Genomic DNA, 22,175 nt, shown 5'->3' with positions numbered 1-22,175 from the left:
GCAGAATAAACCTGAAGCTGCCAGAGAAGGACTGTGAATCTGTCATGATCCAAAAGTGTCTGACAAAACAAAGAGTTACCTTTGGTAAAAGGTGTTGCTATTGCTTGTATTTTCAGATCTTTTATTTTACTTCAGAGTGCCTAGCTTGGTCACTTCTGTATAAAATCAAGAAGTGTTGGAGTGCAGAGTATTTTTATAATTACTTTATTGGTAGGCAACACCGCTCTCTTTTTTTTAACGTCTATTTAATAATTTTTTAAGCAGTTTGAAAGACAAAGTTGCTTGACCTAGACTAGTATTACCTTTGCTTTCAAAATGAGAAAACTAGCACTTCAGATTTATTCAAAACAACCTGAGTTTTCCAGGCTGTGTTAAATAATGTGTGATTTAATGTGAATGAATTGAATTTCAACTGGATTTAAATTAGTCAGTTCAATGGATTTAGTCAAGGCTTAAATAATTCTCCAGTGCAGAGTAGGAGACAAAAAAAAGTAGTTTAAAACCAAACACATTTAAGATTGTGTAGAGCTTGCCTAGTTGTCTAAGTTTCCCTGGGGATGTGGCTGTGAAATTGTAGACAGGAGTTGTATCACGGTTATGGAGCCAGCCCTGTGAAGATGAGCAGAATATATTTTGGCATGGATTTGGAACTGAACTTGTATTTGTTCCAGAGCTTGTGTCTTGTATCAATGAGCCATGGCAGCTGTATGGTTTCTATCACAGATCATATATTTAATCAACTGTGCACGTAACAACATACGCGTGAACTGCTAGGCCTAGATCCACACTTGCTGTGATGCAAGCAGACACTCCAAAACAGAGGTTATAGCAGAAAGCAGTCCTGTGAAGGAAGCATACTGCAAAGGTGAAATCTGTCCCATGACATATGTATTACTCTTCCCTCTCCTTCCCCAGCTTAGCTTGGGTTTACTTTAACTTAGCGTCTCTCATCTACTGTCAGGTCTCAAATGAAGACCCTCTGCTGCCAATTTAAATTCTCTCACTTTTATCTGTGGCTGTTGATATACTATATAAAAATCTCATGGTGCCCTGGTATTACTTAAGAAGACTCGAGTCTAATAAAAAGTATGAATGCTAGTAGGATTTCTGAATTCTATTTGGCTCCCAGATGCCCAACAAGAAATATGTGTGCTATTAGGGAGAGTGATCTCAATATTAGCAGCTTGTATTGGAGCCTATATTGCCAGTAAGTCTTGCTAAAGCATGCCATGAAGTATCTGCAGCTATAAAGGGTGCAGATATAAAAAAAAAAAAAGCACCAAAAGGATACAAATAATACTTCAAACTCTTTTGTCTGCTGTGTTTAACAAGGTTTGGGTGGAAACATAGTAAACAGAGTCCATTTCCAAATATCATGGGAATGTGACCATCGAGAACTTTCTTCACATTTTTCTTAGCTCTTAATGTTGCTCTTCAAGCCACAACACGTTTTCATCTTTGAGGTAAGTTAAATGATACACTAGTGAAAATGGGCAATATGTATCCATGTCTCTGGGTAGCAGTGTTACTGCTGTTTTACTTGGTAAATCACACCTGGAAAGTTGCAGAGTAACCAAGTTGAAGCAATTTTCAGAAGTACATGTTGAAGACTATCTCCCTTTGTTCATTTTGCAAGACCTTTACAGTTCATCCCATACATGCTCACACATAGTGCTGCACTGGCTGAACAGCATAGGTCTAACTTTCCAGAGACAGACCGGGACAGTGGTTATAGGTGGCACCTATGCTAGATTGTTGGGTAGAAGTGCTATGTCACGCATGCAGTTTTAGAAGAAGGCTGAGTGGTGGCAAAATGACACATCTACAAGCCTTTCAGAGTGCCCTGTTGCAAGACAGATGAGAGGGAAAGAGATACAGCACAGGTGAAGTGCTCCAGTGCCTTCATCAAGGTGTTTCAGGCTATAGGGTATAAGTGTTTCTCCTGCCTGCTAGGGCAGTAACCAAATACAGGAATAACTTCCACTGTAGCATAGCAGACGAAGGTAGCTTTCTGCTCAGTATCATTCACCCCAGCCACTCTTAATCCCTTTGTCTAGTTTTATCTGTAGTTGCACAAGGATGAGTCTGAGGATCGCAGTATTCTTGTTCAAAGTGATGATTAGCAGCTGCTTCAATTAAGGGGGGGGGAAACCGGATCTACACCATCACTGCTTCCTCCCCCCGCTGTGGTAGCAGCTTTTGCTTCAAAGACACTTGGCTGCTCTAGGGCAGGCTCTGAAGTTTACAGGAAACCGAAAAAGCATACCTGTGCAGCCATCAAACTACATTCAAAAAATGCTGGTCCAAACCACCAGTTTAATGAATCAAATCAATTTAAAGTCTCAAAGGGATCAGTACTGAGTTTTCTTGTACCAATAGCTTTTTTTTGGGGGGGGGGGACGGGGGGGGGGGGACAGGACGACAAAGGCCTTACTTTCAGTAGCTATTAAAATGGCTATCAGTTTAAGTGCTTATTTTAGCTACAATAGCCTCTCCAGGTGCACAGAAAAAGCAGTTCAAGTGGTAAGAATCATGAGTGAAACCAGAATGAGAAAAATCTGTAATAACCTGGGTTATCTTTAGGAAAATAGCGTATTATCAAAAAAACACATTTCAATCTACATTTAGGATCAACTCCTAGAAAAATAGTTAAAAACCTCATACAGGAATAGTCAATACTATGTCTACATTGAATGTCTCAGACAACAAACTCACAAGAACACACACGCTGCCTGGAAGTAATGCAGCACTGAACAGAAATACTGCTATGTCATCACTATGCTTAGTCTTTAATGTGCTACCCTTTAAAGGCCAGATGTCTGAAAACAGGATATATGGCCACAAGACCAAACGGGATGGGCTGCACATCTCTGATGTGCTAGCCTCAACCTTTCTATAGCCCTGAGGAAGGTATGTGAAATCTCAGTCCTTTTCCAGGTGTTATTTCAAGTACTGTATACTTACACTGTGAACTGTTTTGGACTTCTAGGCTAGAAACCATAGAGCTGAATTTTAAAGAGGTGAGAAACTTTTTCCTTGCATGTCCAAAACATTATTTCTTAATTCTTTTTGATTTTTTTTTGAATTTAATTGAAGTTCCAATAATAGTAATTAATAATTTTGTATTACTTTTGTCATCCTCATTTAACTGCTTGCTTTTCAGACTTGCAACATGCACTATGTACTAAGGGCCCTCTTGCAGTCACCCTGTTTTCCAGTGTGAAAGCGTAACAAGCTGTTTTCAGTCTACCATAAATTTGTTTTTTAACCCAAGTTTGTTTTGCACATTTAGTTTTTACTACTATCCAGTATTCAGACAAGATATTTTATTACAAAGTAAGTTACTTAAGTTTGTAAAAGACAGTCCTGTCGCCTCAAACATTAGTGACCAATACACTCCTGCTTACCTCCCATAAGCTATTTCTGTCCAAATAGAATGCAAGACATGAAACAGAACTGAAAACAAGAACAGTTGTACAAACACCTGGAACAGCTCTCACTTGGGGTACAACATCAGTTTCTTCCCTATCACTCCAAGTATTTTTCCATACTGTGCCATTGCAACAAGTGGCCAAGAACAACAAAAACTACATAGTCATACTGTTATATTTGAAATTAGCTCCTACGAAGTTGATTTTTCTTTCAGGAATTCCTGTGGGAATGCAGAATCTATACCTTTTTCACCCTGTCTCGCTACTTCGTGAGTACTAAACATGTCACTTGAAAAGCACCGACCTTCACTCAGACTAGAGTATTCTGTACAACGAGAGTTACCAAGAAGAAGGAATTAGTTTTATTCAGACATCAAGCTACTGCCACTTGCATTCTCTATTATGGCTGCAGATTTTGCTCTAGCAGCTCTGGCCACCATACAAACCTATCTACACCGAACAGCTTGCAACATCATGTGCTCCAAGACATGACAAAGGCTGCTAAAGCACACAGCTACATGCACCACAGCAGTACTACTGGATCAGTGGGTGCATCAAGGCGGTAGATCAGCCACTGAAAGATCTAACCTCCAGAAATTTCTGTAGAGTTTCAAACTTCAGCAGGTCCAGACACTCTCCCCTCCCCATTGAGATACAAGACAAAAAGTGAGCTGCATTGCACTTTAATTGCACCAATACAGTTAAATATTAAAATGGAGAAAGCAACTCTACATAGCAAATGGAAAACAAGCATTTACACAGTAAATCCGTAAGATGTACAGACTATGTAGTTTTAACCCAGCTGTCTATACCTGAATAGACCATTAAAGCTTTCAGCATTAAAGAAAATGAGTATTTTGATTTTCAGGTTCAGCCAAATTGCCAAGTTACTGAGAAACCAACTTCTCTCATAAGCCAACACTGGGGGAGGGGGGGCAACAGACACAGGGACAACACCCTAGGTTTTTTTTTCTTCATACCAGTAGAAATACATTGGCCATAATACATTGGCCATCACCCCACCTACCAGCATTCTTAGGTAGAAACGATCATTTTTCTGTATACACTTGATTTCCCACACACACACCCCTCAAGGGGCATATCCTATTACCCTGCCAGAATAGTTAACCAGGGAGAGTTAACACTGAGTTAGACACTGATCAGCTGGGGAAATAGTTCATTTGCAAAGCTATCCTCCCAGGCATGGTCAGTATCAAGTGGAGAGGACATATCACTGAAAGGTGACAGGGATCCTTCATATCCTGAGTCACTACCAGCATCCAACAGATAGCTTGAGGCTGCAAGGCTACAAGGAGAGGGAAGCAGATGAGAGATGCCCAGTTCTGGCATGAAGCTGTCTACAGGTTCCTCTTTCACAGAGGCTGGGATCTCAGCAATAGCTTTGTCTTCAGACGGAGAGAGAGATACTTCCTCAACTTTCACTAGCATATTGGTTTGGTTGCCCATTTTAACAGGAATCTCCAATATTAAGGGCTTTGTGTATACATGATCAAACCTTATGAGTTCATTAATGGCCTCCAGCTTAGCTGATGGGGACCCCAAAGAGGGAGAGGGGGAGGTCGGTATGGAATTTGTTTCTCCACAGATCTCTTCCTCCAGCTTTTCCAGGCATGCTGATTCTGAATCAGCACATTTGAGAAACATCTCTGGGTCCAGACTGTCCAGAAAGCCCAACAGGAGATCAGACTGCAGAATAAAACACTGGTTTAGAAAGACAGCCTAGAACTATTACAGCAAAACATCTGTTGCAGCATCAGTCCACCCTCACCTGGAAGTTAAAATATGCTAACATCACAAAACTAGGAGTTTTACTACAAACACCACTTATCAGAACAGAAAGTTACTTATTGTTCAGAACTTCTGTCCATTAGTTCTCTTGTAAGGGTACTACAGATTTTTATCAAACTCTGGATTAGATGTTCAATCTCTACTAGAAGCTCCTCTAAATCTTAGACCTATTGTATAAAAGCACCATAGAATCTCCTGAGTCCACAGAGCAAGTACCAGAACCAGGTGCAGGCAGATACGCCCACGACCAAAAGGTGTGTAACCTTCCTGTCTTTAAGTTTCTAAAAGAGATTCATATTGGACAGTCTTTAAGTTCCAACAGCCTTGTCAAGTATTAGACATCAAGAAAATAATTATCTGTTTACAACAGCAGTAAAAGCACAGTATGCATTTTGTATTTGTATGCTTTGCTGTAAGAACTAAGAGACTGTTCTGTGCAATATTATCTCAGATTACTAAAGCCAGACTTGTTTAAGTTGCATTAACTTGTCTTGTACTCACAGGATCCCTAGCTGTCTTGAGCCCCAGGTACAATATTCCAAAGCTTAAAAAACAAGCTAACTGTGGAAAGTCATCAAGAAACTTTACATCAAGAAGTTCTCAACTGAGTCTTAAATCCACAGTGGTTCTGAATTTCATGGGCATTTAGGACAGGAGCAGATGCTTACCTCAGAATCTGAAGAGTCACTGCCATCAGAATCCATGTGGAATTTGTCAGAAATGGTGACTGCTGGGCCTGCACCTGCTGCAGAGGAACACGTAGTCTGAGTGCTGCGGACTCAGCGGACCCGGTCACCAACCCGATCTCATCCACTTGTGATTCCATCACGACCTGGACCAAAGAAAAAGCTCTGTCAGTCATCACAGATGTTCTGGCAGACAATACAGCATCCTGAAGACCATGCTCTCTCTGCAAAGGCTTCCCCCATTAGTCTCTTCTTGCTTATGCAGTAGCAGCCTGAAGAGATGAGACCGCTTGCAAAGGTGACTCAAACTTCTATACCTCTGCAAACCCATCTTGTTCACCACTTTTAAATGAGAGCCTGGCCCCTCACTATCTCCCCTGTTCTTCTGAGACAGCCACACATAACTGTAAGAATTCTTATTTCGCTTCCACAGTATAACATAGAAATGCAGATGACGTAAAACAGCTTGGGACTAACCAGCTCACTATCTCCCACACTACCAATGGTGCTCGCTTCAGACTCAACAACTACTCAATCTGTGGGAAAGCCTCCGCTCGGAAGACAAGCGCATTTCTGGCACACAAAGCATGCTCTCTTCAGAGCATACCTGTTTCAGCCTAGAGACTCTCAACACTGGGATTAGTGCCCCCTGGCGCTGCCACGCAGTTGCCTCCTAGAGCACAGCGACTCTTGACAGGCTCTGCCGAGAAACAGAGCAAGACAGCCACCGAGAACACCGCAATGCTCACCTTAGACTCGCTTTCCTTCTCTGTTTTCAGAACATCCAAACCCAGGCGGCAGCGGAGCTCCTGGTTCTCCAGGGAAAGGCTGCACGTCTTCTCCCGCAGGAGCTGGTTCTCCAGAAGCAGCTTCTGGTTCTGCAGAGAGCCGCGCAGGCAGGGGGGTCGCAGCAGGTGCCGCCGCAGCCACCCTCCCGCGGGGCCGCCGAGCTCCTTACCTCCTCCTCCAGCTCCACCACCTGCTGCTCCAGCTCCGTCATCCGCGCTTTCTTCCTGTCCCGGGCGCTCTGGGCCGCCACGCGGTTCTTCAGCTTCCTGCGGGGCAGCGCGGCCGTCAGCCCCGGCGGCTGCCCCGCCGCGCCGCGCCGCCCGCCCCCCACTCACCTGCGCAGCGCCTTCTCCTCCGGGCTCAGATGGGTGAGCCGCTGCCGTTTGCGGGCCGGCTGCGGAGCCCCCGGGGGACTAGGGGCCGCTCCCGCCGGCAGGACGACGGAAAGGCGCCGGCCGGCGGCGGGCTCGGCCGCCTCGCTGGGGATGAGGAGCAGGCGCGGGGCCGCGGCCCCGGGCAGCGCTGCCATGGCCGGCGCGGAGAGGACGGCCCGGGCCCGGCGCGCGCGGCGCTCTGCGGGCGCTGCCGCCCCGCCCGGGTTTCTGCCGTCGTGGCTCTTCCTCATTGGCCGTGACGAGCGGCGTCGGGCCGCCCGCGGCCGGAGGCGAGGCCGGGCAGCGATTGCATCAGACGCGGGGGCGGCCGGCGAGTGGCGGCGCGTGGCGGAGGGGCGAGGCCGCGGGGCGCCGGAAGCGGGGGGGGGGACGCCGGAAGCGGGGGGCCCGAGGGGGGTCCTCGCGGCCGGGCCCGCGCGGGGCCTTCGCCGGCGCCGGCCGCTGGGGCTGGTTGCGGCGCAGCGGGCGTGGGGGGCGCTCAGCTCGAGCAGCGCCTGGGGCGCGGGGACCGAGCAGGGTTAGAGGTGGCAGCGCTGCAAAACTTCCCTTTCTGGCATCCCGGATACCATCCGTCCCAAATCCCAACAGAAAGCAGGGAAAGGGCCAGCATTTGTGGGAACGCAACTGCTGGGAACGGAGCTATGCTGGATGCTGCGCAAAGGGTCTGAAAACAGGGAAGAGGTTAGTGACAGGCAAGGAGAGGCTGCTAGAGAGCCTGCAGCAGTGCTCCAGGTGTTCTATTTTGAATTGAATGTGTTTCTAAGCAGCAGCAATACTATGTGATAAGTGAGAAGCACCCTTTTCACATTATCTAATGGGGAATGTTGACAAAATGTAATGGGTTGACGTTAAATCCAAGCTATTTCAGACCCAGACAACTAGAGGTTTGGTAGCTAGGAAGCCTCGCAATATCATGCACGTACAAATTCAGCTGTTCAACAATGTGCGAGCAATAATAGGCAGCTTCCTAGGGCACGCTGTTTTGAAATGTCAGCCATACCTCAGTGCCCTAAGCTTCCCAGGATTTGCTCACAGGCAGTTAGTTGCCTGTTACCAAGTGGTTGTGAAATGTTAAAATTTTGGTTCCTTGAGTTTATTTCTGAAATCCACCCATACAGTGAGTTTAAAATAGATAAGATGTTAAACATTAAAGGAAAAACATTAGCTTTAAAAGTTCAAAGGCACTGCACAACTGGTGTGCTTGTCTGGAATTATTCCAGTATTGGAGTACTGCCAGGCTTTCACGATAACAAAGAACAAACCCTGCATTTGTAAGTTTTTGTTTGTTCTTTCCTTACTCACTGCAGTACGACATTTAGTTAAGTCTGATAGTTCACATTTCTACTTTGATGCCTTTGTGAAAATTGTGGCAACTTTTGATAAGCCTTTTATTCTGAGTGCAGAAAATTTGTTCTGGTCCTGCTTGGCCCCTCAGATACCTATTGTTAAAAACTAACTGCTTCTCCTTTGTATGTCTCTTTGGGGTTTGTAATCATATTTATTCTCTAATTATAATCAAAATTAAAAGCTTTACTGTTTTCTAACAAAATGCGGACCAATATTAATATATTTTGCTAATATCAGACATTTGTGTCAAATTAGTTGCACGTTTTTACAGCAAATGAAAATGTTGAACATTTAAAGCAGACAGGCTGCCCCTGCTTGTGCTGCTTTCTGATATTTGTAGCTATACTACTAAAACTAGCTGTGATGTGATTTGTCATATAGATACCCAGATTTCTTAGCATTATGGCTGAAGAAAAACCCTAATTTTGTGTCTCTATGTGACTTAATTTTTCTGATTAATTTTAAAAAGAACCAGAGTAAAAGCATTATGTTCCTTCTACAACCAACAGTTACAATCATGAGTAAACTTCAGAAGTGCATATGTGCTGCTAGGGGTACAAGAGCCATGTAACAGTGGTATGTGACCAGGCTGGAACAGTGACAGAACTGGAAGCTGCCATTGGCATTGGTGGTTTCCACTCTTACTGAATGTAATAATGGTATCCATTAACATGCTTGGTGTTAGTGGTAACATATGGCAAAGAAAGCCCTGAGACCCTCTAGTCTTGTCTTGTTGAGTAATTGTAGTAGCATTGCTAAGGCTAGCAGTGGTATAGTTACTGAGAATATGTTTAGGCTTATAAATATTGTGTTACTGCCTTAGGATACATAGAATCTTTTATTAACTATATGGTAAGCTACTGGGTAAAAAAGTGGAAACTAAAAAGTTAAATAAAGCTTGTCTTGAACTGAGACACCCTTTCTGAAAGTTATAATTAAAGGACTTCAAGTTTAATTCTGATTTTTGCCATTTTTTTTCAAACTTGCTGTTTACACGTTCCTTTTTTCATATTTCTGTTTTTTCAGGCATTGGATTCAAGCCTGTGATCCACATGACAGTACTCAAGTTATTCAAGAAAGCTTCTTACCCTGCCTTTTAGTTCAGCACCACCATCTAAAGGATGTGCCAGTGAGGATACTGTTGGCTGTCCTGCCAGAAACAACATTAGTTCCTGCCAACACACTTTTATGTGGTATGTTCAGGTGGCTGACCCACCGAAGGAAATAGTTTTGTCTAACAAAGGTGGATAGGCTTTCCCCTTTCTCAGATACAGAGAAAGAAATATGAGTTGAATGTTATCTACATGTGAAAAAAGGGTGAATAAAGGAGGGAAAGAAAATGGGAGAGTATAGAGAAAATATAGTTTAACTAATAGGTTTAACTAATAGTCTGAGAAGGAGCTTGTTTGCCCAATGCGTGTCTAACACACTTGGAAGGTTGCTTAGGGCGTCGAGCTCGTGTCAACAGCTGGCATATTCCCAGCTCTGTATCAATAGCTGAATAAATGAGAAGGGGAACTGTTCTGCAGCCTAAAATGAGGTTATTCCAAACCCATAATGTTTGTAATATGCTTTGTATCCATTTTACTTATTCTTAAATTTCATCAATACACATTGGGATGGAAAAGTGCATCTCTCAAAATTCTAGTTCTTTCAGTCTTCATGCGGAAATTCACCTTATCTTTCTATAAAAAACTCTACTAACATAGCTGCTGAGTTTATTGTTAGCTGGAGCAGGGGAAATTTCGCTTCAGCCATATTACTGGGTTTTCTGGGGGTACTGGCAACACTATTTCTTCTGGTCTTATCAGTTCAGGCTTCCTGGAAACACGGGATTTTTGTTGCTCCTCTGGGTTTGAATGGAAGGGCTGCTCTTAATTCTTGTAGTGGGTCACAACAATTTACAGGTAAGGTGATAATAAAAGGTATGGCACTTTTCAGCAAAGGCTGTCAAGCCTAGCAGGAACAGTGAGATACCTCTTCCTCGGCAGAAAGGTGGTACTGCTATACTAAGATGAATTATGCAGAATCTGCATCCTTTGCTTACTGCGTGGAGCTGCCAACCTGTCTGCATTCTGTAGGAAGTGAGGTTGGCTTTGCCTTCTCTTTACAGCGTCTCAAGCAAGTGCTGCAGAAAGGTGATTTTTTGCTCAGCTATCACCCTTTCTCCGTTAATACTTATTATTGAAACTTTGCCTCATTGGCTTCTATGATTGCTTCCAGTGTGTCGCCGTAAAAGCGTGGAAAAGACTAAGTCCAGCTTCAAACCCTGGTTCTCATGCAAGCATCTTACAAACACTTAAGAAGTTTGCATTCTATTTCTTCACCCTGATGTTCTGTCCACATACGTTACTGGCACCTGTTACTACCCAGAATTACAATGAACAATGGTAGGTCTGCCTCATTTCCATCTTAGACATGTTTGGGAGCCACAGGTATAGTCTGGAGATTCTTACTTTGGTCATCATTATAGTGCAGTACTTTGACCCAAGTGGCTTTTGTGGTTGAGGGAGAGATCCTATCACATTTGTACCTTGAGGGAATCTTGTTACACCTTTTCTTCCATTGCCTTTGGAACGTCATGCTGAAGTTCTATATTTTCTCCCACAGCTGTGTCTTAGCCACTACAGACAGTGTATGTTCATTCAGAGAGTGTACATCTTGTGATACAGATCACATGCCCTGGTACTGGAATTCTGTCTCCCCATCCCAATAGAATTCTTTTTCCCACCGTTATAGTGAAGCTTTGCTTCTGATTCACAAGAGAAGTCTGAGTTAACTCAGACATTCATGAAGATTGGCTAGAGGTTGGACCTTTTACAAGGGCTTTTTTCAAGGAAAGGAGGGTCTTCAACCATTTTCATTGGAATTCTCAGCAGCCAAAGGCATGGAAGCCCATCTTGCAGCTCCTCTAGGCAGTTTAGCAGCATTGCCCATGTTCAAAGAGGTTGTGCCGTATTTGAAGTTTTGCTGGTAGCTCAGTAGGCATAAATTTCATGCAGGACCTTATAAAAACAGGCAGGTGAAAAGGCAAGTTCTGAAAGACTGACAATAGGTGCATGTATAGAAAGTGATTGACTTTTTTTTTTTTTTTTTAAGTATGATCCCCCATTGTTACCCTGTCTTGTAATAACTTTTTTTGCACCACAGATTTTTTTTGCCAGCAAAGTCATTCATGCTTCATGGCTTCTTACATTTTGTATAATTCCTTATTTTACTGTAACAGAATACAAGGCAGCAGATTTATCTTAACATGCTCTGATGATATGTTGTCTCTTTTTGGAGTAGTAACAGTAAATTTAAGACCAAGCGACCTATATAAAGAGGTCAGAATGTTCCCTGCATCTATATATTTCTTCTGTTCACTGGATTTCACTTGCATTATAATTCCATATGCTTCATTTTGTTAGTTTCCTCTAAAACTAAAGAATTACCTGGTCTTAGGTAAGACCGGAAATAAACAAATCTATGCAGTTAAGTAATATTTGCATTTTTTTGTAATTTTACTACTTTTTTTTCAGAAAACTGGCAAGTGTATTCAGTAGCAGAGGTCTCAGTACAGAGGTAGCCTGCCAATCCCTGCTGCTCTCATCTGAAAGCTGATTACCCCCAGCCACCAGTCACAGAATACTGATTATTAAAGACAAACTTTACTTGTTTACAAGGAAATTTCAGAATTTTGAGGTAAAGAGCTCTTAGTCTGATTCGTGTTTTGTCTGACAGAAACAAATTTCTCCTGCATATTCAGAGACTGGAGTAATTTCTCCTTTTAAATTCATGGGAATTTAAAAGGAGAAAAGTTATAGACAACACAGTAAATGGAAAGGCAGTGAAGGGAAGGGAATGTTTACCAGCAACCCTGTGCTACTAGTTCTGTAAAAATGAAACACTACTGGAAAGCTCTGCAAACATTGTTCGTGTAAACAGAGTTTTATAAATAGTGACTGGATGCCCTTGGCAAGATTTATGTCATCTGCCCGTCCCTGAGAGACTCAACTGGGAATTGAACAGCAGTGGACCAGTTGGCAAGGAAAGTAGGCTCAGTTCAGGGAATCTGGTGGGTATCAGGGAACTATCTGATCTGTGAATGAATCTCACAGGCTAGGGGAGGTGGTTGTTCAGTGTCCTGCTTTGGGTGTGTGTTTTGTTCTGGCTTCTGTTTATAACTACCTTGCTTAAGGGATGTTGAGCCCATCCCTTTCCAACACCATGCCTTCATCCTTGTCTCTATCTCATTGCATGGATTCCCTTTTCCTTTATAAAGGTTCCACTATTGGCATCTCTGGTGCTTGGCTGTGACTTGTTTGACTGTAATACCTATTTCCATGCTGTAGTTCTACTTCAGCTCCTTGGCTGTTTTCTTTCTAGCTTGGTCCTAAGCACGGTGTTCCACTGCAAAGTTCTGCCAATACAGCTGATGAGAAAATGTGGACCTGAAAGTTGTGCTGATTATGCAGGATTTTGAGGTTCTGGAAGATGCCCCATTTTGACATAATTTCCAGATGTGATTAAGGTCTTGGCCAAACTAAAGGATAGAGTTGTGTGCTGCAAGCTCTCTTTAGAAGTGATGTTGTTTGAGAGGTATTGTGTCCACTTCTGTACATTGATGCGTGATGATGCATTTGTGGTGGTAGTTACAAGTAAAAGGACAAAGATAAAAGTACTATACTCAATTGAGATGATACTTTGAGTGCATCTTTAGGGGTGATGTTGCAGAACAGGCAATAAAAGAGAGACCGAACTCGCTGTTTTACTGTCCCAGTGAACTGGCAGCCTGTGTTCTGGATTCTGTGTAAATATTTAACGTACTGAGTGAGATCTGAGGAAAGTAGCCAACTGTTGAAATCTCACATACCTAAAAGCTCCTGTTCCAGTAAATTTTCCTGTTTGCACATCCTGGTTCAGAACTGGAGCCTCTGCTTGGAAATACTCTGGGAGGTAAACAACTGTGCTTAGGAAAATTTGATGACTACTTCCTGCTGGCAAAACCTAGCTCTTTGGAGCAGTGCTAGCTTTTGAAAGGAAATACCTTCTCCTATTTCTTAGGCTTCATTCCCTAGGCTTTGGAATTCTCTTAGAACTTCAGAGCCCCTGAGAGTCCTGGCAACTTTTATTGTTTTGTAATTTTGAAATGATTTCTATACATTCTTCTGCTTGAGTGCCTTCACCTAATTCTATTTTTTTTTTGTACACAGAAGCCTGTATCCAGCTGTCATAAGAGAGCCACCATGAAAAGGGGCAGAGAAAAATTATCAGGAAATAACACATTAGGAATGAGTTCAGTCTCATCATAAGTTCAGCATGACCCAAAATGTGAGGAGCGTTATCAGAATTGTATGCCTCCTACCTCATACCTTTTTATTTTGCTGAATGCTCTGGGGGTGAAGGATAACAGCTGGTGCTCACAGAGGGACAAGTCTATTATCATTCCTTTCTGGTAACTTCATTTGCTCTGTTAGCTCTTGATCTTAATGATAATTTTCAAGTAATTGATCTGGGACGGTTGAAGCTCTTTCTATTCTAATTAAATGGATTGTATACTAGTAACTGAATGTGGAAAATGCAGTGCTTTAGGGTGATTAATTAAAAGTTCCTGTCAGAGTTTGTAACTTAGGTGAGTCTTTAATACATAAGATGAAATAGAGTAAATAGTTGCTTAATTCACTTTTGCATGATTGAATCAATTTTTAATGTAGTAATTTTTTCATTTTAGCCAGTCCCAATTTAATTGCTTTTTTTTTTTTTTTTTTGGAATTCAGAAGTCTATTTGTTGGCTTTAAACTTAGTAGTGTGGGATTTGTCCATTGCAATTAGTATCAACAGCTGACACATTATACACATTAATTACATGCTTTGAAATTATTTTGTATTGTTTATATATTGTTCACTTTAAATAGTGGGTTGCTTGAGGTAGGGGCTGCAAGAACAGCAACTTGTACCATACATTGACTCCAGAAACACTAGTCACAATGTTAAATTAAATAGAGAAGCGTTTATAGTCTTAAGGCTTCAAATACTGTTGGAGTTGTGAAGGCTCTTCATGGTTTTCAGTGGGCTTTATACCAAGACTGTGAGTAGCTTTGCTTTTCCAAGTCATCAGATAAATAAAAACTTTCGATTATTGTAAAAAAATCACTATTTATGCAAAGCTCAGTGGAAACCATCAGGTTTCACAAGACAGCTCAATGACACACATCTAGCTGCCGTATCAGGACCAAACTTGCCCAGGTGTGCAGTACTTGCCAAGACCAAGCTCTGCTTGAATAGACAGCGACAGCACGGGAAATACTCCATGTATCTAATTCTGCTTAAAACTTTGTTTATGACAATTGCAGTAGCAAGAACCAACTTTTCATTAGGAATTACTGGTACTAGAATGTGAATTTATGCAGGGGGATGCAACTAAATTGCCCTTGTTTGCTTCTTTTTTTCTCAAGGCATGTTAAATTTAACCTTTAACTTTTTCTCTCTGCTGCTCATCAGTTAGTATTTAGATTGTATGTAAATGTGTTTTTCAGAAATATGTGACGTATGTTATTTATGTGTTGGATGCTTTTTCAAAGAGAACAAACTGCTACATGCTATTGTAGGAATTACGCAGCTGCCACCTGGACCATGGTTCCAATTATGCTGTAGCCACCTGTTGCAGGAATTATGCTGTCACCACCTCCGACTTCACTTGGTTCAACCCTAACTGAATGCCTCAAATCGAATCAGCTCATTATTATAATAGTGATCATTTATTAATAGAACGCTTGACAGTTTGAGCTGGGTGCCTCCAAGGAGTGACCTAGATTGTCCGATAGCCTTCTGATTTATAGTCCTCACTCCTCCACATCTCCTTTGCACGCCATCTATGTTATCCAACAGCATTTCTGGGCCTGGGGCTTCACCTTCTCCTTATAGGTCTCTTTCTGTCTCCAGGCCTTTCTTTGTATTTATGACTTCTCTCTTGCTCTTATCTCAAAAGTTAGGAAACTTTGTAGTTAGTCTTGTTCCTACTCCCTTGTATTCTAGTTTCAACTGGTTCTGGGTTACTGTTTTCTCCATTTAAAAACAAAAGGTTAAAAGTACATTCCCACAGCCTAAGGCTTCCTCAGCTTTAGTTACTAGTGCTAAGCTGTTACATATTTCTTTTTCTGCAGTCTCCTTTTGTTTTTATTAGCATACCGGCTACTTATATCGGTGTTGAATAACAATAGCCTCTAACATAAATTGATTTTTGGTTACACCAAAATCACACAAATTACAGTACTGTATACATACAACGATACCTATAGAGATACTTGCAAAGATAATAACCCATATGCTGTGGTCCACCTGTAGTTTCATCTATTTTCCTCTAATTTCCCAGTACTTTGGCTAAAGGTGTCCCCTTTTCTATGGTAGGTGTATTTCCCACTTCAGCACGCTCCCAGAATTTGACCTGTATTTAAAGCGTAAATTTAAAACTCACCAGTCAGCACCTCCCATCCCCAAGGCCCTGGGTGAACTCACCTGATACCAGCAAATAGACAGTTGGAGGTGAGAGGGTCTAATGGTGGTTGCCCAGCAGCCTACCTGGGTCACCAAAACTGTTGAAGGAGTTACACCACTGCCCCCATTAATACAGGAATTAATGCAGAATTATTCTACTGTCAATATTCTTTTGATCTGACCCTAGGGTCCCATGGCTTAAGAATCAGGTAATCTTTTGAAAGATGGTTATTAGTCTCACACAATTCTACAGCTTGAGCTGGGCGCCTCTCAAGAGGGACCCCATTTCATATTGGCTTTGGTTTTATGTAGTTTTTTGAAGTAACCTCCCTGTAGCGACACTGTCAGTGCTCTGCTGTTCTCCAGTCAGTCATTATTGTCTGGGGTCTCCTTGCTTCTCAGTTCATTCATCTGTGGTTTCCTTGGTGGTATCTTTGGCCTGTGGCCTTTTCAAGTTTATGCATATTTCCCTTATCTGCTGGTCAAAGCTAGTTCTTCTGATCTTAGTTAGCTATGCAGTTTCACACCAATGTTACAAGTGTAGTTTCTCACGGCCTAAGGCTTGATTAACTTTAGTGCTAAGCAGCTAATGCTAAGCAGTCTGCTTTCTACAATGATGCCATGATGAACACATAAAATTAACAATAATCTAGAATTCAGTGAAGTTGTAACTGGAACTGAGTAGAGCTGATGTATAGCAATTGCGGGGGCAGGTTTAAGAATACAGAGGAAGACATTTGTGTGGATGTATTTGAAGGTACTTCTTGCAGAATGAAGGGATATTGCTTCCAAAGATAATTTTGGAAAATTTGGCTCCAGATGTTCTTACTGATCCTGTCTGTCCTTGCGAAGATTTTACATGAGCAAATAGCATATAGTAACAATTTTAGTTTATTTCTTAGTACTCGTTTTTCTTTCTTTGCTTACATGATCTCTTGTGCCTGCCCTGAAGGAATCAGTACATCATGCATGTCTGCGCTGCATTGCAACTCTCATATAAACATGTGCTGTATATTGTACAACAGTTTGCAAAAAGAAAAGGCTGCAGTTAACTAAATAAGGATATTTTTAGTATGGTTTAACATATTTCAGTTTTGCAGGTCTGATTCATTATCATCTTTTCCCTTCAGTAGACAATTGTACTTTTACAGAAAGAGTGAAGGGTTCCTAAATCAGAATGTTTGCACTTCATACAGATTTAAATAAATACACATTGTTCAAGACGTTGGAAACCTTAATTTTTCAAACATTAGCGGGGAGTTTTGTTCACTTTTTTTTTTTTTAATGTCATTGAAGCTGTTGTGACTAGTCTGTTGATTAATTTGGATTGCTTCAATGCTGATTAACTTAAAAAAAATGTTTCCAAATTTTAACTTTAAATAGCAAGAGAAAGTCACAGCTAGATGACATTTTTTTCTTAACATAAATTGACACAGTGCTTTTTGTTTTTTGTTTTTTAATTGAGCTGACAAGGGACAATAGTTTGTTAATTTAAATTAGAGTAATTGATGATAATGATGAAAACATATCTTTCATAAATATTAAAAACATTTTGCCCATTTCAGTTGGCCTTTTGTTCATAACTGCAGTAGTAAAATTTGAGTGCATGAAAATGAAGGGTATGAGAGGCATCTTCAATTCAGACTAACGTTTCTGGAGATATTTTGGCACATTTCATACATACTTGGTGTGTTTTGCCAGTGGGCAAAGGAACTTCTCTAGCTTTTCAAGTGTAGGAGGTCACCTACTGGTTGCTCTGCTTTAGTGCACCTCAGCATCTCTTCCTGAAATGCAGCAGCAGATGTGACATAAGGGGTGTTGGAGATACATTTCCATGTACCAAAAGATGATAACTGTTGATGCTGCTTCAGTAATGGAAACTCATCAGGCACTCAGGCATATTTGAGTAAAGCTTTCAGTCAAGCCTAAGCCTTTGTGCTGTGCAATCATGTCTCCAGAGAAGTAGGGTAACAATTTTACCTGGTGATTAAAATGGGCAGGCATGTACATGAATTTACACAGAAAATGATGTATCTCCTGTTTACTTGCTTATTAGGAGGTACAGCAATTTCACTTGCTTATGAAATATGCTGTAGTCCTGGTCTCTGCAGAGGGTGGTGTTAAAACATGTAGGGAACATGGACAGTAGAAAGTCTGAGTTGTCAGTTACTGAAATCATCTGGAAAGGCACATGTGGTGGTATGACTGAGATAAGTGGCTCTCTTCATCCTTTATATGGCTACTTGTTCTGCTGTGAGGACTTCTCAGGTACAGTTTACTGTGAAAACACAGTTCTCAAGTTTGGTTTAAGAATTACTCTAATGAAAAACTTACCTTCTCACTCAGTTAAGAATCAAGTAAGTCCCTCTGGTCATCAGAACCTCTATCCAGTTGTACAGAACTCTGCTGCTGATGTTAGATTGCTTCTGATACCCATTTAAAGCAAGGGTAGATGTCACTGCACTGCACTGCACAGTGCAATCAAAGTATGTCCTGAATCCCTCAATGATGTTCTTTAATCTACACAAGGGGGCCTCTGAAACACCACTTGCTTCTTAAACTTGAGTGTAGCATAACAGCCCAGAATACCAAAGTAAATGCTAAATAAATATCTGTAATGTAGAAGGAAGATGCTGAGTCAATGTATTTTACAGTTATACTGTGGGACCCTTTTTTTCCTTTGCTTCAGTTTAATGATTTGATCAAAGGAAATGGCAGACAGTTCTTCCTCTAGGAAGGCCAGCAGATAGAAACGGAGATGCAAATCAACTTCAAAGGAAAATTGCTAGTTGCAGTTAAAACAGGCATTTATGGTATTTATAAACCATTATTAAGAATGCTTAGAATACTTTGACTAATTTTTAAACAGGAGTTACCAACAAATCCACTGGTACTATCCAGACTTTGTTATTTTGGCAGTGTTTAAAATGTAATGTTTAATCATAATTCTTTCATTTTAATCCAGTTGTATTGGCGTGCTTCTTTTTGATCAGTCAGTGATATTTTTCTCAGTTTCTCTTGTGTCTGACATGGACTTTGAAAGAAAAGGCAGTGTCTTAGGCATGGATGAACAAGTGAATGACTATGATTAAGCTACTGTGTGAATTTATAACCTAGAAGCAATTTGAGGTAACTGTATGCACGTTTACATCCTCTAGTTAATGTGAAGTAATCTCATGCCCACAGTTATTTCATGGTAACTTGCTTTTATGCTCACATTCTCAATCCTTTTCCAAATGCTTTGGAGCGATAATTTAGGAATTAGCACAACTGTCTGCAGTCATCATACAGAGACTGATTTTTCAACCTGAAGGTGTGTCAGAATTATTATTTTAAGTCTAATGCCGAAGTGAAATACTATTGGTCTTCAAGGGGGGAGAAAGAAGGTGATTCTTTAATGGACTTTGCTCCTCCCCCTCCCCCAAATTAAATTGTTATTCTCATCTAGCGTTCTCTTTTGGTCCTGTATGATCAGAAATTTTTTATTAGTTGGAGATAGCAATAATCCCCTCTCCTCCCCTCCTCTCTCTTTTTTTTTTTTTCTTAAATGGCAGCTTGTGGTGAAACTTCTGATGAATACCAGTTAGTTAAAAGGAAAAAGAGTGCCATTACCTTCTATGTGGGTACAGTATTGCAACTACTTCAGTTGTTAGAGCACAAATATGAAAAGGTCATTGCTCACCAGTGGGGGGAGACAGTCACTGGACTCTGCAGTGACATGTTGCCCTTACCATCGCAAATGGATTTCCCACTGAAATACGCCAGTCTGAATTATCTGGTGTTATCAGATCACTTCTTATGATAAGTCACAGGAGTAAGAACCGTGTTTTTCTTACTACTTCATGTGTTCAAGCAGCCCCTTTTAAGAGATTTTCTTTTTTCTTTACAAAGTAAATGAAAGATGAATTATGCTCCACACAAGGTCTTGTTGATACTGGAAACAGTCTCGATCAGACAAATTCAAAATTCACAGTAACTGAAGTAAACTTTTAATCCGTGCTCATTGGTTAGTTTCTTTATTTCTTTGAGAAGGGACCATATTTTCCATTGTTATGCTAAAATTTTTGATGATATCTGAGAAAAATTCTTTAAAAGTTCACATTATTACTGGCTGAAAGTTCAGCCAGTCTTTTGAGTGCTGTTTTTGCTCTACTTATCACAGACTAAATAAGCATTGCAGGTTGTCAGGTAGCTTAGAAGAGGTTGGGTTTTGGTAATTTGTCATAAGAAAGCACTTAATCGAAAATGTCATCTGCTCTTTGCTATACTAATAACTGATACTAGGTTTCAGCCAGGGTCTCTCAGTAGTCAGGAGGATAAACAAGCTAGTGCCAAAACAGTAGACCCAAAGATACATTGTTTTCAGTATATTTTTTCTTAATAGTGCTGGGCCCCTGCCCTTATTGCCTCCCTTCAGCAACCTGAGTTCTCGTCTTCCCTGCTTTTCACATTCCTTAAGCATCCCCATCATGCAGAAGACAACATATGCTGTGGCTAATCTGCTGCTGTGCACATACGTTTTTTCTGGCTTCTGCCATGCAGAATGTGTAACAGCTGAACACCCCCCCCACCACCACCCCCAGGGACACTGTTCTATACCAAACATTTACATGCACACATTTCTTTATGTCATTTCATAGTGGTAACTCCTTAAAATGCACATTAGTTACAAAAGCGTCATGTTAATTAAGTGGGATACATTAGAAAGGATCCTTTTTAAACAAACAAACAAACAAACAAACCTGTAAGATCAACAACAAACAGACTGTTCTTTGGGCAGTAGAATTGAAAAAGCTCAGTTTCCTAGATGTTTTTCTGCTGCCCTGGCTTTCCCTGTCTCCTGCATGTCCCTCTGGATGCTGCTGCAGTACCAAGTCCAGAGCATCTGATTTTCACAAAATTTGCAAGAATATACTGTCTTAAGACCTCCAATCTGCCCTTAAGCTTTGTTAAAAGTAGCTAATATGTTCATAAGGGTGACGGGGCTGTCAGGCAGATAACACATGTTTAACTTCATTATGAAATGAGGCTAAAAGAGGTTCTCAAGGGGTTCTCCAGTGTGCTGTACTTGTGGTTGACTGCACAGATGTGACAGAAAGCAGCTTTCAGACGTCTTCTTTCAAATGTAGAGATGGCAAAGATCAAGGAAGCTGGATTACTGCCTCATTTAATATTGAGAATGGCTGGTGATCACATTATGAGTGGTTATCAGTGTTTTGTTTTCTTCTTGTCTGATGTGCAGAGCTGTACTTCCTGCACAATATTCCATCTTTGCTGTCAGTACAAAATCATTAATTTTGTTTTGGGCTTTTTCTGTAACATTATTCACAATAGTCTGTGGGTACTACACTAGCATTGTTTTCTCTCAGGAGCACTGTGGGAGGAGGAGGGCCCTATAGAACCCATTTCTTTGCCAGGAAAATGAGACGTAGGAAGTTTAGTGTCAAAAGCATCCATTGATGTTGACTGCCCTCTTTTCAGGACATACTTTCTCAGACCATTTGGCGTTATATATCATTTCATTATGTTAAAATCACAGCTCTCATTGACCTCAGTTGCAGTTATAAATGTTTGAGGCTTCTGTATTTCAGAACTTGTACCTTGGCTTGCTGTGTAGGGGGAAAAAAGAAAATGTATTTGAAGTATTATGGCAGAACTGAACTGGCAGCTATATGCTGCGAGCTGGGAAGGAAGCCAATTAGAAATATTTGATTGCTTTAATGATAGACAGTCCTTTCTTTTTCTGCAACCTCCTGCTTGGATTTCTGCCCAAGCAGGGGGAACTCAGGGACCTGAGACCTAGTGCCTCATGTCAGTCTTCGGTATTTTACTGTGGGGAGATTTTGCTGTGCCTGCAGTCCACAGATGTGGATCATTTTGGAGGGTGGATCGTACCTTCACTGGCTTTTATTTTGGGGCTAGGATGCTGTCTACTTGTTGTATAGAGCCCCATTCCTATGTTTTTCACTAGTTAGTTTCCAGATTTATTTGTCCTGCCATTTCTGCATTCCTAACTCTCAACCTAATCTGGAAAGACACCACTTCTAGGTGGATATAAGAGAGCCTATTCCTAGAAAATATCCAAAGAGTACTGATGATTGTGTTTCTTTAACAGCTAAGGCAAGGGTCTTATCTATAATATTTTTTCCCTGTACTTCCTTGATTTTTATCTGCAATGGGATCCTTCTGTGAAGCAAAGCCCTATGGGGAAAAATGTACCCATGTAACAGAAGACTTTCATA

The 22,175-nt window shown here is 41.3% G+C and overlaps 2 protein-coding genes across 3 annotated transcripts in view; one reads left to right on the top strand and one right to left on the bottom strand.

Moving 5' to 3' along the window:
* Positions 1–4,098: 4,098 nt before the first annotated feature.
* Positions 4,099–7,464, bottom strand: XBP1 (X-box binding protein 1). Its single transcript, XM_083804618.1, has 5 exons — positions 7,051–7,464; positions 6,885–6,981; positions 6,676–6,804; positions 5,909–6,072; positions 4,099–5,138 (listed from the first exon to the last, which is right to left on the bottom strand). Exons 1-5 carry the CDS (start codon positions 7,338–7,340, stop codon positions 4,949–4,951), a joined length of 870 nt encoding a protein of 289 aa, XP_083660744.1. The 5' UTR covers positions 7,341–7,464; the 3' UTR covers positions 4,099–4,948.
* Positions 7,465–7,494: 30 nt separating this feature from the next.
* The window catches only part of ZNRF3 (zinc and ring finger 3), a 113,412-nt gene continuing 98,731 nt past the window's right edge, over positions 7,495–22,175 (top strand). Inside the window, exons 1-2 of one of the 2 annotated variants that reach the window (XM_083804600.1) lie at positions 7,495–7,791; positions 9,484–9,650. The gene's annotated coding sequence lies outside the window, so the exon portion shown is untranslated. The other variant, XM_083804601.1, reaches the window with a different exon arrangement.

Source organism: Anser anser (genome assembly GCF_964211835.1).
Source record: "Anser anser genome assembly, chromosome: 18".
Lineage (NCBI taxonomy): Eukaryota > Metazoa > Chordata > Aves > Anseriformes > Anatidae > Anser > Anser anser.
The sequence above is the reverse complement of the archived record's forward strand: the minus strand, read 5'-3'. Positions and strand labels throughout refer to the sequence as shown.

What these genes read in the sequence shown, in the direction of transcription:
- XBP1 (XM_083804618.1), bottom strand. Translation starts at nt 7,340, where the DNA reads ATGAGGAAGAGCCACGACGGCAGAAACCCGGGCGGGGCGGCAGCGCCC. An exon ending in TGGTGGAGCTGGAGGAGGAG is followed by an intron (nt 6,805 to 6,884) that starts GTAAGGAGCTCG and finishes GGCTCTCTGCAG; the next exon opens with AACCAGAAGCTGCTTCTGGA. An exon ending in AGAAGGAAAGCGAGTCTAAG is followed by an intron (nt 6,073 to 6,675) that starts GTGAGCATTGCG and finishes TCTTTGGTCCAG; the next exon opens with GTCGTGATGGAATCACAAGT.